Source organism: Labrus mixtus, chromosome 5 (assembly GCF_963584025.1).
Source record: "Labrus mixtus chromosome 5, fLabMix1.1, whole genome shotgun sequence".
Taxonomy (NCBI): Eukaryota; Metazoa; Chordata; class Actinopteri; order Labriformes; family Labridae; genus Labrus; species Labrus mixtus.
In genome coordinates, this window is record NC_083616.1 from 5671883 (window position 1) to 5687835 (window position 15953).

At 39.6% G+C, this 15953-nt stretch overlaps 1 protein-coding gene across 1 annotated transcript in view; it reads left to right on the forward strand.

Moving 5' to 3' along the window:
- Positions 1–15953, forward strand: part of cacna1ba (calcium channel, voltage-dependent, N type, alpha 1B subunit, a) — a 151377-nt gene that overhangs the window by 124956 nt on the left and 10468 nt on the right. The window contains exons 25-35 of the mRNA XM_061037453.1: positions 141–205; positions 7985–8130; positions 9405–9565; positions 9681–9818; positions 10954–11155; positions 12108–12272; positions 12430–12540; positions 12627–12710; positions 14952–15068; positions 15239–15304; positions 15442–15533. Coding sequence (XP_060893436.1) covers positions 141–205; positions 7985–8130; positions 9405–9565; positions 9681–9818; positions 10954–11155; positions 12108–12272; positions 12430–12540; positions 12627–12710; positions 14952–15068; positions 15239–15304; positions 15442–15533 — 1347 coding nt within the window. The remainder of the gene's footprint in view (positions 1–140; positions 206–7984; positions 8131–9404; positions 9566–9680; positions 9819–10953; positions 11156–12107; positions 12273–12429; positions 12541–12626; positions 12711–14951; positions 15069–15238; positions 15305–15441; positions 15534–15953) is intronic.

Consider the following 15953-nt stretch of genomic DNA (forward strand, 5'->3'; position numbering starts at 1 on the left):
AGCATCAAAACCAGAGTCCTCTACCTGACGAGAGGTGGAGCTGAAGTCCTGAACAAACCAAGGACTAATAAGGAGTGTGTTTGTCTGTGTGTGTGTTTGAACGCTGTGTTGTTGTTGTTGTTGTTGTTGTTGTTGTTCAGTGTGTTTATTGACCTGATCCTCTCCCTGTCTCTGTGCCCGGATCGTTTTGAAGGAGCTTCATGGGGTAATGCCTCCTCTACCTCTCTCATCCTGCCTGTCTGTGTCATTATCTGTGTGTATGTATGTGACAGAGGAAACATACATGGCTTATACTGCAAAACCAAGTAATTTCCTCACATATTCAGTCTTACTTCTCGAACTGAGTCCAGGTTTACTTTAAAGAAGTGTCATATAGTGGAGATTGCAAGCTCATGTATTTTAAGAAATATTCTTTGTTTTAGTGACACAGAAATGAATTATATTTCATCAAATTAAGGAATAGTCAACCAACAAAATTCTCTTTTGTCTAGTAGAGAAGTAAACTCCAGACAGGCTCTAATTATTTAGAAGTTATAAAGAGGATCTCTTCAGAAATAACTTTTTTTGTAGAGGACATGGACATCACACAGCTGTAACATTAGTCTTTACACAGCCACAAGACTCCATTGATACAAATGGTAATATACAGAAGCGGCAACCTCCGGTCTGGAAAAATGAAGCCAAAGCAGAAGTGCATATATTTACATCATATTTACAGTCTTTGAATATACCTCTCACAACACATGAGTAGCTCCACCCTGATTGGTTATTTTTTTCGGGGTTACAAATATTGCTTTGGGACTGAATAAACTATTTCAAACACCAAAGTCGTACCATTTTGCAAAGACAAACACTGACCGTGGCCACAGGTAGCTGGGTTAACCTCTGGTAAAGTTACTGTTTTATATATGGAGTCTGGTGGCTTTGTAGACAGAGGTCACATGATTTTAATATTGAACAAAAAGGTCTTTCTCTGTAGGGATCCTTTCTGTAATGTGAGACACATCTGAGCCAGTAAGAGAGGAAAAACAAAAACTTCTTGTGGACTTATTACCCAGAAATAAAGATTACATTGAAGCTATTAAAGCCCTCTTTACTGACGTAATCTACCAGAGTTAATACAGAACTTATACCTATTAATCATTAAGAAAACAACAGGTGTAAACTAGGGTTCAGGTTTAAACTTACCTGAAAAACCTTTCAGGATGCATTTCTGCTTTAGACCACTGTAAGACTTGCAGTATATGAAGTGAAATTGCTTGTGAGAATGGGTTTTTATTTGCAGTGTGTACTTTGTTGCCTGAGACACACTCACATTTCGTGGTCCATTGAAGACCTACCTGTACTCCACCCTGCTGGTTCAGGATAAAGGTCCTTCCTTCATGCTTTCCTCTTCTCTCGAGGGGCATGTCACCTGCGTGTTCACCATCCTTATCTTCCTCCGAGCCTCTGAGGGGGCTCAGTGTTTTTTCATCAGCACACTGCCCTGCCACATCTCTGCTTGGACTGCAATGATACCATCAATTTCACATTCTCTCTATTATCAATTCACCAGAGGCCCGCTAATGTAACAAGCTGCTGCTGCTGCTGGAGGGCATGAGTGCGTCTCTGGGAATATTGATCTTCTCTGTGATCTTAGCATGCACATAAAGTAGACTGTGTGACAGGAATATTGTTAGCTATAGGTTTGTAATGATTGCACTATGACCGTGATGCAACATCATCTCCATTCACTTGTACTTTGTTCGACACTACACCACTTCACCTGTATTTATCAGACTCAGCAGCACAGTGCAGATGGGGATGGATAGATATGGCTTGGTTTCACACCTATGCTGGATAGCATTCATAGCACACAGGACGTTTCAGTCAGTGACAGCCTGAATTACATGGAGACTCAATGTTCAGTATTGAATAAATACATGAGACATCGTGGAATAATTCTGACTTGCTCACTAACTATTAAATCATAGGAGCACTCATGACAGAATAAGGAAACGATAGTTAAAATAAAGGAATAAAGGAGAACCGACCAAAGCCTGTTGATAGACAGCTTAGCCTTCTAGAGTAAATTTATGATTTCATATTCATTCTCACAAGTTTGTGCTGTGTCCAACAGCACACACATCCGAAAAGTTGAGTACTGGGTGCTGGACAAAAAACATCCAAAGAAAGAAGGGGACTAAGTCCACCCACGAGAAGCTGCTCCAATTACATTTTAATGAGAATTATCACCACTTCTAACGTTTCGGGCTCTCGCACTCCTTCATCAGATATGAACAAGTGACTAGACACACCTCCACATACCCCAGAGGTCACCTGACAGGTCATGTAATACAAAGCAAGGGACAATATTCAATATTAACTATGCAAGACATTCATAGTATATGTCCACAAGACTTATGCATAGACACTACAAATACACAAAAATACAATTATACATAACTCCAGCAAGAAACAGCCTGCACTGACTTGAATAACATGACTGGAAACATCAGGAGAAACCGTCATAATGACATATAAGAGAGCGATATAATAGAGGCGGCTCTATAATATAGATCTAGTGATAGAGACAGCAATGTGCCGTACAAATCAAGAGATAAATGAATGAATATAAAACATAAGTACATACGCACAAGTTTGAATAAAAGGCCCACCTCGTATCGATGTCTGTCCCCCAAAAATAATTTCATAGAGTGAATTGAATAAAAGCTCAGACTTTTAATTGAAGTTTTAAGGTAGTTGAAAAAGTTTATTTTACTTAGATGTTTGTGAATGATTAACTATTACTTAATCACTCTTACTCTTACTAATAAATCATTTAATTTAGTGGCTGTGTGACATTTCAGTGTATTAATTATTGTAGATATCTGATTTACGATGTCTGATTTATACATTTTCTATTGAACACTTTGGGTCCACGTCAATCTATACATTCATAATGCCCAGATATTCACATTTGTGACACTTGACAGTTACGTCTGAAAAGTCCTGTTTGATAGGCAGCCGTTGTTCACGCACCGTGCATGTCTCCAGAGATCATTCTGCCTGCAATCCACATGACTGACTGCCTGTGGCGAGGACAACAAACCATGGCGTCCCCATCACAGCCCAATCTGTCAGTCCGTCATCTCATCCACTAGAGCCACTCAAGTGTTGAGCCCAGTCTGCCGTGCATTTCCACATGATGCTACAAACTGTCTTTTATTGTCTGCCTCAGATGCTAGTGATAACCTGGTGTTCAGGGCTGGGAGGATGATTTTTTATTGCTGTCATTAATAATATTTAATTATATATACATTAAGTGTTACTATTAAGAAATCTCCCAAGAGGCTATTTCATTTTTTTAATGGCTTTTTATTTGTTGTTTTGGATGAGATTTAGCAGCAAACAATTGCAGAACAAAAGATGAAAAAGTGCCTGTTATAATCAGCAGCAGTCCTGTTTTGAGTGCAGTTTTAGGCTACCTCTTTACAGGAATATTCAGCATCCAATCACACCGTAATGTACTTTACCTGAACCTTTTCTTTATTGGGATGTATTCCCGTAGCTGTCTGCTACCAAAACATAGTTAATCTGCTCATTTATAGGAACTATGGTGATGTCTTTGATGCAAACATATGCTTTATTTTGTTTGTGTGTGTGAAGCATCCATAAATGTGCTGTACCTTGTTTTACCACTGTTTTCCCCCAAGTAGATCGCAACAAGGTGTGAACAGGTGGGGAACCTCTCTACCTCCCCCCCCTACCCATATCTTTCCCAACCCACTCCACCCCCAAATCCAACCGTCTCTAACTACCATCTGTACCATCCTTAGTTGAGCTCCATGAAGAACATGTTTTAATCTATCAAATGCCTTTTGAATTCAACAGTTATCTTTGACTGACAGCTTTTCATTCCTCTGCTTTGTAAAACCACGAATGGTTTTAGTGGTTTCATTCCAACATGCTTTGATACACTTTGGGGTAAAATTTAATTTTCATTTTTTTTTTTTTTTTCTCTCGGTCAAAACATCAGTAAACAAGTGATAAAAGTTCTTTAAACAACCCCAATACTTATTGTGATCAAATCCAAAGTAATAAACCACCATTACAAAATAAAACTTTGGTCTCAAAAAACTCTACTGATTGAATTTTGGAATGAAAAATGTAATTTTCAGGTCAGTGTATTTAAAAAAAAAAGAAGCATTTTTCCTCATGTGTTGGTCAATCTTTCTCAAAATATCCTCTGAGCAGTTATAGACTCAACAGATTATGGTGTACAAACAGCAAGTGCTTTAGCATGAAGTAACAGGCAGCTTGTAAATGGTTATTGTGAGCGCGTATAAAAAGGTTATATTTTTTTAAAACACAATTACATTTTTGTTTGATTTTTTTAACTGATAAATGTGTAACCATGTGTGAGAGCACTTGCATGTAGCTTTGAGATTATGACTAGTTTAGCAATCACTGTCCATGTTTCTGGAAACTTACATCACGTTGAAGTTCAGCCAAGTATAGCCACCTGTGTGAAAACCTTAGCTACAGGCTCCTTACTGCTGCTCGGGGCTGAAGTAGATAGTTTGGTTTTTTTTGGTGTTATTGGGTACATAAAAAAACGGTATATTGTGATTGGAGTGCTCTGACAGAAATTGTACTTCTGCATCTCTTCTTGGCTCTTTTAAAAGCAAGGACCGTATACAAGAAAGGAAGTAGTTTTTAAAGTGCCTTGGGCCTGCATTCTTACTAATGGCCAGTAGGGGGTGACTCCACTGGTTGCAAAAAGTAATTGAATAGTTTGTGAAAGTCTTCTAAGTTGATTTATTATCTTAGATATAATGTCCCTCAAAAATGATGTTCTGATTTTTTGTTGTGGATCGTGTTTAAAAGCAGGATATTCATTTAGCAAATGATGGTCTCATTTATAGTCAAATTGAAAAACAGAAAAAAGCTTTATATGCTTTAAGTGGAACCCACAGTAACTCATCAACCAGAATACTGTGTAGAAAATGTTTCCACCCTCTGATCAAGTATGGTCACTTCTTGTTTTGAAACCAGCCAATATATAAACCCAGAGGCTCTGAAACAATAATCCACAAACTAATTGGTCATGTCAGGGTGGCTACAAGTAGAACTTGATAAGGTCATTGGGCCAAACATATTTTACTGTGTAGTCATTTTAGAAATTCATTGCTTGTAATGTAATGCTACTGGCTTGTAGAGTAATAAAATCAACACACCAAACACTCTGCAAGGTAAAAGAGGTTAAAAACTGCTCAGAATGGTTTCAGACACAGCTCAGAGTGGTGAATAGTTGTGGCCTCTGGCAGATATTTGTCTCATTTTCACCCCTGTATCAAGTCCAATCTCACTTCAGTATAATACATATCACAGTCTGAGACAATGAGTAGTGGTATCTTGAGCCATTGGTTTCAATTTTACCAATGGTATCATCCTTGATCAAGAATGGACACTAATTACAGTTTAGGCTAAGCATGCTGTACTTAAGAAGAAACCTTTACCTTTACCTCATGGATCTATGGTTCACCATTGATTGGATGAGTGTAACAACCCAATGAATCGTCACACCCTCCTACTTTTCTTTAAGAACGCACACTGCTAGGTCTGACCCTAGTTAGTTGATGTTTTGAATGATCCTTCAACTTGCTTCTGTTCTGCAAATTTGTTATTGGCATTTGGTTTTTGAGCTGCATCATTTGTACACAGCAATGTTGAAGATACAGCATAGCAGGCTAGAATAAATGGGGTCTCAAAATTACCATTGAGCAGTCACTGTGCACAAGGTTTTATCCCAGGTGCTAAATATCTGCAGACTCCATTTTTAAAAATGAGCGGTTTGACATAGTCAGGGTCTCTTAAACATGGCTTCGGGTCTGCATGACAAGCATCCTCAGACCTCCAACCTCTAGCAAATGATATCATTAAATATGACTGTAAATATACTTGACTGGACTATGAGTCAACTGAAAAAGAGTCTGTGTTGGGTACAGCCTTCCTTCACAGCAAGACTTCTGTTCTGCCACTTCCATGAGACAACGAAGAGACTTGGCAGCCAAAACAGCCTGATAATGTTCAAATCCTTCAACAGGGTGAATATCTTTCACACCTGGAAACTTGCAGATGAAGACTTTCTTTTTCTTAGACTTATGCTGGGGATACCGACAAGTCTTCTCCTGAGTTTCACAAAGGCCTTTCTTTGATATATGAACTCTGCCACCGCCACCGAGGACACATAGGTTTGATTCAGAGTGTCCCTGACTCGCCCTCTCGAGGCCTGGCATTATCCAGATTAAGGGTTGCAGTTCTCCGGTCCTCATGACCAAAAAAACGGACTTTCTCAGACAATGATGTCTTACATCTGGCTTGGGAACACCTCAGGATCCCTCCTGGAGGAGCTGACACACATTGCTATTAAAACGAAGGTCTAGACTATATTGCAGAACGTGCTGGCACCATGACCGTCTGGGCAAAAGGCTGAAAAAAAGGAATGGATGGAAATTAAGCACTTTCTGTTTCACCAGATATGTCAATACTAAATCCCACTGGCAAAACTTATGTCATATTGAGGCAGAGGCTCAAACAAAACCCTATTTCCTCTTTATTAACACAGTAAATCCTAGTTGAGTGCTACACTGGGGTATGAATAATCTCATAAACTCATTGAAAGACATAAAACATCTTATAGATGCTGTGCAGCTTTATTCTGCTAGTTTGATATCATTGGCTTCATGTTTGTGTAATTTTCTGACACTGTTGGAGATTTCAAAATAATGTTCTGCACAGTAGCTGGGATAAACAGACTGAGGGTTTGTAGCCGATATATTTACAAGAAAATACATTTTTAATCTCGGTATACAATGTACAGGCAGCTATGGGTGATTCTCCTTTCACACCTTTAAACAGAATCTACAAAGTTTAACTTTAGCCTTTTCTTTCTTATTATCTTCAGGACTCCTTGAAGTGCTTCTTCAGCAAAGTCCTATCAGAGGCTGAAGGCATTAACATTTTCGACTCTCTTGGGGATTTTGAAGAACACTTGATATGCCTGAGGATTTGTGGCTTATCCTTCCTCTGTGACCAGGATTTTCAGTCTTATCGTCATTTTGCTTTTGAGCCATTCTGCTCTTCATTCCACGTCTTCTCCACCTGCTCTATATCTATACTTACAAGCCATTTTAGATAGGACATCTGAAGAGAGACAGGACATGTTGGGAGGAGAGAGTCGGGGTTGTAATGCAGCAAAGGGCTGAGGTCAGATTCAAATCCACGGCTGCTGTGCTGAGGACAGAAGCCATCAGTATCCTATCCAACAAAGTGTAACGTTAAAAGGTTTTTAGAAGACTCTGCGCGTCTGCTCATCATGTGTTTCAACTTCACTTTTTGGAGTGCATTCCGCTACAGCGCCGCAACAAAGGACTTGTGTCATTACACCTTAAGACGTTCATATTGATTCCACAATGGCAAAATGAGTATCCCAGTCTGTGAATTCACTTTGCCTTACTGCATAGCAGAAGCATGGGAGAGCACTGCACAGTGGGAGCTCCACATAAACATATAGATACACAAAAAAAAAACAATAAGTGGCTTTAAGTATTCTAAAAAATAAAACCAGTAAACAAATCTATTTTTCTTTATGTATTTATGTATATGTCAGATATTTGGTAAAGTACTGATCTGCTGTAAGGACTGTAGCTCTGCTTAGCACCTGAAGCTCAGGTTTCTGTTCCGCTGATAGACAAAGAAAAGTCCTATTGTCATTCTTAACAAACCTACATTTACTGAGGAGCATTCATCATCATCATGCATGAAGTAGAAACCTTAGAGAGCAATGATGCATTAACCAAACTGACCTAAAACACATCAGACTCAATCCTCCACATTACATTTGAAAAGCTCTTACAGTGAATATTTGATAAATAACATTAGAGAAATAACATAAGTTTTAGAGTTATGGAACTAGATATGATCAAGTTCCTATTGTTAGTACATAACTGTGTTTGTGTGTGTTCTCTAACTGTGTCTGCTCTCCACAGGGGGACCAAAGGCAAAGACATCAGCACCATCAAGTCTCTGAGGGTTCTCCGTGTCCTCCGGCCTCTCAAGACCATCAAACGTCTGCCCAAACTCAAGGTTCAGCTCCAGTGCTGCTCTCTGGTTTTATATGGTTTCATGAGCAGGGCTTTCATAGGAGTGTGTACACTTTAATAATACACAGACTATTTAGTCATAAGTAGAATATATCTGTTATGAGTTTGGGTCTTTTAATGAGATTCACTGACAAGAAGAAGAAAACCACATTTTTTCAGCTTTAAACCTCAGAGGCTTACCCAACAAGAAACAGGATTCAAATGCAAAGTAAGCAGGTACCAAGGAAACAATTCAGTCAGGGAAAAAGTAATGATGAAGTCAATAAACAAGCCAGAGTGTTGGCTGCGGTGGTAGAGTGGTTTGGGTTTTGATCCCCAGCTCCTGCAGCCACATGTCCTTGGGCAAGACACTTCGTTGCCCTCGCTGATTCATTGGTGGCGTATAAATGTGTATGAATGGGACTAGTTAATACTGATGGACACTTTGAATAGCAACCATTACCATCAGTGTGTGAATGTGTAGGTGTGAGCTGTGGTGTAAAAGCGCTTTGAGTGGTCAGAGGACTAGAAAAGTGCTATACAAGCTCAAGTCCATTTACCATCATTTATTTAACTTCTTCATGATTTTCTCTTAATTTGTACAAAAAAGTGTCTTCTACTAAATATGGTATCTTAGGTTTGTTGACACTGCTTGATACGTAGTACAGGCCTCTTAGGACGCTTAGAAATTGAGTAACTGAGTAACTGACTAATAATAAAGAAGCTGAGTTTCTGAGCTAAATTCTTGTACTGTACAATCAACAACATTGCTGCCTGCCCTACAAATAGTTTGAATGATATTACTTCAGGTCAGTAGTTATTTCTCAAAGTAATGGAGTCAAATTAAGGACAAATTACCAGAACGCAAATTAAAATAAGCTTTTGCAAAAGCAGAAATGTTTCTTTTCCCCTGACTACTGAACACAAAAAAATGGTAATTAAGTTTCCTCAAGTTTATTTCTATCCAGTGTGAATTGTTGAAAATGAAAACCATACAAACTTGAATTATCATCCCTGTGCCACACAAATTACTAATTAAGTAATGATGCATCAAACTGTCTGGACCATCAGCAGGACAAACCACTGGGTATTCTCTCAGTATTCCCAGTGGCCAGTCTGGGCCTTCAGGTTAGATATTTATAGAATCCGATCTTTATTCAGATGAAGAGAACCATTATAAAGACAGTTCTTCATTGAAGAGTAAATGAACAAAAGTTTTTAACTGTAAAAGAAAACAGTTTTAGCTTTCAAATGTAATGGGTTTTTCTCTGTCCTTAGGCCGTCTTCGACTGTGTGGTCAACTCTCTGAAGAACGTGCTGAACATCCTCATCGTCTACATCCTCTTCATGTTCATCTTCGCCGTCATTGCTGTTCAGCTCTTCAAGGGGAAGTTCTTCTACTGCACCGACGAGTCCAAGGGTCTGGAGAAGGACTGCAAGTTGGTCTAACAAAACACACCTTCTTATTCCTTGAATGAAACCTTTGGTCCAAAACCAAACTGCAGCATAGTGTCTAATCCCACTCAGCTTTGTGTACGCTTTCATGTCTTTCAGAGGACAGTTCCTGGACTATGACAAAGACGAGGTGGCGTCCATGCCCAGAGAGTGGAGGAAATATGAGTTCCATTATGACAACGTGCTGTGGGCCTTCCTGACGCTCTTCACCGTCTCCACCGGGGAGGGCTGGCCAACGTAAGTGCAGCTGACCTGATCGCTCTTAAAGTTACAGAAACATGTGATTCTGTCATGGTCGTGAATCTGAACACAACTGGACCTATTCGAGCAAAACTGTAACCTCAAACAGAGATGATTTTCTTTTTTGTTTGTGATCATCGATTTATAGAGATACTCTCAGATTTAAACTCCTTTTATCTTTACTGCTGGCACGGCTGCAATCAGAGACTATCTTCAATGCAAATGTCCCTTACAGTAGAGATACTTACTGCTGTGGTTTAAAGCTTGTGAGCCCTCAGGGGCCCCCTACTGGTCTGGGGCCCCAAGCCACTGCCTGGCTTGCCTGTTGACAAACAGCGCCTCTGAATGCAGGTCACAGGCAATTGCAGCTCGAGCAAAGGACATTTTTTTCCACGGCTTGCTCTTAATGGTGTTTAATTATGGTGCGTTCTAATTGATAACTTCTTTATGCGAACACCAGTGGAGAGGGGTTGGAGGTGTGCCACTGGAGGAGAAAGGAGTCTTCATTATGGCAGTGGTGTCGCCAAACAGCAGTTTGTTTTGGTGTCATGCTGGTGATCAAGGGTGACATCTTCTGGATCAAAAAGTCTCTCATTCTTCCTTTACATGTAGGTCAGCAGTTCGGTGTAAAAGCTTACCAGCATTCAATTGATCAGCAGATACCAGCAACTGACGTCAGTGCATGCCACATTATTTGCCAAAGGGTGGATCAGTCAACATGGACATCAGAATGTGGGAAATATGTTTAACTAAATAGTGCAATTAAACGGACTACATGATGGACAACAAAAAAATCCACAAAGCTCAGAAGGCTTTTTTCTGGTGTCAAAATAGTAGGCTTATAAGTATATGCAACTAAATCAACCCCACCTCCTGGGTGAAAACCCATCACCTCCTACCTCTTACCACGTTATGCCTGTTAAGTCTACATCATCTGACTTTGTTAATGCTAAAATGTTTGAGGCATGAAAGATAATTTTGACTGATATACTTGAGCTTCAGTTTGTGTAGCCCTGTTACTAGAAAAAAACAGATTCCAGTCCATGTCCATGATTCTTTAAAATGTAATTTTCTCTGTATTTCACAAGCCGTCTTGGTATTTGTACGTGCCTGTGCTCTCCTTTCATTGTAGAGTTTTGAAGCACTCTGTGGACGCCACCTTTGAAGACAAGGGTCCCAGTCCAGGCTACCGGATAGAGATGTCAATCTTCTATGTGGTCTACTTTGTGGTCTTCCCTTTCTTCTTCGTCAACATCTTCGTCGCTCTGATCATCATCACCTTCCAGGAGCAGGGAGACAAGGCGATGTCTGAGTGCAGCTTGGAAAAGAACGAGGTAACACCCACACATAACAGTCAGCATCTTCTGCACAGTGCTGCGTTTTGTTTGTTAAGTATTCTCAGATGGTGATCAAATCCTGTCGCGGATTACTTTACATGGCTGCAGGAGACTGAAGAATTCATTTTCTTTGAAGCATAACCCATCACAAAATACAAGAAACATTTTTCAAAAACTAATTAATGTCCTCTGATGCAGACTCTACTATTTTGAAAACGTATAAATAATGTTACTTTAGGCTGTCAGAGTTGTTTAAAAGCGTCATGGTGTTCTTAACTTGTTATCTTTTTTACCGCGGGACCACACAGTACCATACAGTATCGTATTGTATCGTATTGTGTTGTACCCTATCGTACAGTATCATATCATATCATAAAGTATAATACAGAACTGTAGCTTATCGTACTCTACCGTATCGTACAGTACTGTACAGTTCTGTATCTTATCACATAATTTCATATCGTACAGCACTGTAATTAATCGTATTGTATTATATTGTATTATATCATACCGTACATTACAGTACAGTTCTATATTGTATCGTATCATACCATAAAAGTATGCAATTATCTTATATTGTTTAAAAATATTGTTTTTAATTTTTTTTAATGTAATTGACATGGCGCTAAAATGGCCTCCAATATATCTCTCCACTGATGTGATGGTTTAATCTTGAGGTCCTCTTTGGGCTTTAAAACCCTCAGAGTCCTTGTTTTTTCTTCTTAATCAATCAATGATCCCAAACACCTAGAATAAAACGTAAAAGTTTAATAAACAGTTATTATGAAGTTGTATTGTGTAGATTGGTCTGTCCGACACATCAGCTGCTCCCACCTGTGTAGATTTGACATGATTATTTGTAAAAGTGTGCAGTCCTCTTCTAATGATGTTTCAGTTCCTTTCCAATAATGAAGAGAGTCTATCAGAGTATTTTTTTGCCTTGTTGCAGAGGGCTTGTATCGACTTTGCCATAAACGCCAAACCTCTGACGCGCTACATGCCCGAGAACACGCAGTCCTTCCAGTACAGGATGTGGAAGTTTGTAGTCTCACCTCCGTTTGAGTACTCCATCATGATCATGATCGCTCTCAACACTGTAGTCCTAATGATGAAGGTAAGAACTATGGACAGGGTATTGTTATGTTTCTGTTTTGTTGGCCAGTTACTCTTAGGAAGAAAGCAAATATTTGAATTACCACAAATTTTCTAACTTTAACAGTTTTTTTAAACCATGTTCAAACTTCCTGGCATTGTTTTCCCCTGTCTTTCAGTTTCATGGAGCTCCAGACTTCTATGAAACGATGCTGAAAAACCTCAACATAGTCTTCACCACTCTCTTCTCTCTGGAGTGTATCCTCAAGATTATAGCTTTTGGTCCATTGGTAGGTAACATTTATATTTTAAAAAATACTTTAAAACTTTCCTAAATATAAATAACATCTAATGATTTTACACTTTTGTGTCTCAGAACTACCTGAAGGACGCCTGGAACGTGTTTGACTTTGTGACTGTGTTGGGCAGCATCACTGACATCCTGGTGACTGAAATCAATGTAAGAGCACCCATCCCCACCCGCTCCACCCTCACCTCAACCAGACTGAGGGCATTGTATCCAAACAACACAGCTGTCATAGTAATGAGCAGGGGCAGGGACAGTGTGTACAGCAACGCTTTGTGCAAACAAGCTAACTAGCCACATCAGCATGGCAGTGGTCCAGAGAGCCGCAGACTTTAGACAAGGAGAAAGAGGAGAAGGGAGCAAGTATTTAGTTGAGTGGATCAATGAATCACAGAGGGCTGATACAGACACTTAGAGAGGGATGTGTGCTTCACGTTGGAGCAACACTGTGCGGTGTCATTTCAGACGGTTCCTCACCGTGCACTTACCCGTGTACATTTCTGTACTGTGAAGCAGCTGTGAACTGGTTTTCATGTGTACTTGTTGAACTGTATCAGTTTATGTTGTGCAATATGACTGTTCCTGTTCTCTCGCCTCTCAATCCTCTGTCTTCTTGTCCTCCTTGCTCTACTTTCATTCTCTCTCTCTCTCTCTCTCTCTCTCTCTCTGTCTTTCTCTTGCCCTCCACATTTTCATCTTGTTGATTTTCATCTCTGGTGTTGCCATGCCCCGGTCGAAAAACATCACCAGACTACGGTGAGTGACTTTCTGTTGCCATTCTTTGCTGCTTTTTGCTCATCTAGGGCTGAATTTACAAAGAACTATTTCAGCGGCTGCGACAAAAGTAGGGATGTCCCTTTGCAGACACATTTTAAAGTTGAATTCAAATTTAAATTCAGACTTGTTTACAAGTCTAATGTAAAGAAAACTTTCTCAAAAAAGTCAATTTTATTAACACGGCTTAACGTGGGATCACAGCGCCTGCAGATAAACAATGTCAGATTGGTTTGCTAAGTTTGGCTAACGTTAGCATTGCTAGCAACGCCAGCTTTTCGTCCTCCTTGCATGGTAATGTCCACATGACTGTGCAGGTTCCACATTGCTCCTCTCAGTCAGTCTACCCTGACAAAGCCTACAAAAAACTTTATCTCCATTTTCTAAATCAGCATACTGCCAAACTACTGTGCTCCACAATGTGCCATCTCTGCTACACTGGTTTACATCCAGGTAGCAGAATTAAGAGAGCAGGCCCATTAACCAGAGCTACAGCCCCATCTAGTGGTGGGTGTCTGCGTTACAGCGTGACGCTTAATTGTTTAATCGACTCATTGCGTACACCCCTATACTGAAAACTGTTGAATCATTTTGTGAATTCATCCCACTGTGTTTTATTTTATGTATGAAATATTGATATTGATTGAATGCCAGTACAAGTATATAAGTATTGCACTTGCAAAAGGTTGTGTAACTTGTGAGATGTACTAGATGCCTTATATTGCACATTGTTGAAGACAATCTTTATCGTCTAAGTCCTGAGAACCTTGTGGCTGAGTCTGACCTGTAAAATGTCTCGACAGATTCAAAACTGCACAACTCTTGAAATGAATGCTTTCTTATTAGTACAAAAGCTGCAGAACCACAATTTGCATATATGTTTTCAATCAGGAGAAACGTGCTGCAATCACAGAAATTACTTAACCCAAAACTAACCTAAAACATGTGCAAAAATGAAAAACAACAATGCAGAGATGCTGCAAATTTACAAATGTACAGGATTCCAAGATAACTTCAGAAAAATATCCAAACACTGGAAAGAGATGTAAAAAAAAAAAACTAAAAAAAAACACAAACCAAGAATCCAGTCAAATAAAAAAGCTGCATAATCTCTCATTACAATAGAAGTTCTCCAGGCCTCAAGAGGGAGCTCTTAGTGGAACAGCTTGATTTTAAACCAGATAATTACCTGGCAACTGGATAGACCTGTAGCCATGACATCCAAGCATTCCCCTGAGCCAGCAAAGTGAGATTTTTACCAGTGCTGTCAGCCCTTCTTTTTTTATTGAATCATTACAGTTCAAATTGAATGGCTATTATAACCACAGGGTGGAAATCATTTTCAAATGCCACCAGGTATTTATTAAATGTAGGGCTGCTTATTAAACACCTGGTGGCACTTATTTAAACGCACGGGAATGGAGACATTGAGACCTGTTTTTCTTCGCTGTGAATTTTGGTTATTCTAAATATTTTATGCACCTTTAGATTTAGCCGAAGGATTCTTTGTTGCATGCAGATCCAACAACCTGAAGCAGCCTTTAAAACGAAGTATTGTGTTGAGTAGGAGGAGATGTTCTTTGGTTGGTTAGTGCTTGATGCCCTGTCTTTGTCTAACAGGACCGACTGCTGAACCTGAGCTTCCTGAGGTTGTTCAGAGCCGCTCGGCTCATCAAGCTGCTGAGGCAGGGCTACACCATCCGCATCCTGCTGTGGACCTTCGTCCAGTCCTTTAAGGTGCTCACACACACATGCTCACCTACATGTCCTCACATGCATTTATTCTAGCAACAACATTTGCAGTACTTTCACATACAGCCACACACCTGCAGACACCAACTTTAAGATCCTCGTTGGAATAATTCAGAGATGATTTTAATAATGTAATGTGTTACTGTTCCCTTCAGGCCCTACCTTATGTCTGCCTGCTGATTGCTATGCTGTTCTTCATCTATGCCATCATTGGGATGCAGGTGAGTGATGCTGCTCTGATGCTGTTACAAAGACCAGGGATGTTCATGCATCCTGGTCTGTGGCCTGAACATGAAAAAAGGTGAACTGCACATTGTTAAGAATTACAGATCTGTTTGCTTCTGTGTCTGTGCTGCAGGTGTTTGGCAACATTGAGCTGAATGAAGACACAGCAATCAATCACCACAACAACTTCCGCACTTTCCTCCAAGCTCTCATGCTGCTGTTCAGGTTTATGAAGCTTTATTATGTTTATCTAATGATCTCATTAGATCGCTGTGACGGATGAATACAGACGGTTTTCAATAAAATCAAAACAATTATCAAGTTACCCCCTTGGATTTCTCTCTGGGATTTGAGCCCAGCAGGAATGGAACGATTGCTTTAAAACCATTGTGATGTTTAAATATCAAGTTAAAAACTGAGTGAACAGAGAAAGAAGTTACATGATCATTCTTTATAAAACTAAAAAGCTGGGTATCGAGTCAGATGTAGTGTACTAAAGGTACTACTGTATCACTGTCACTTACCATCAAAGTCCATAATCTGCATATACAGCAGCATATCACAGAAATATTACAGACATTTAAAGACTGAATAAGAATTTTAATCTTTTATTTAAATGCTCTATAATAGTCTAGGGTATCTCAT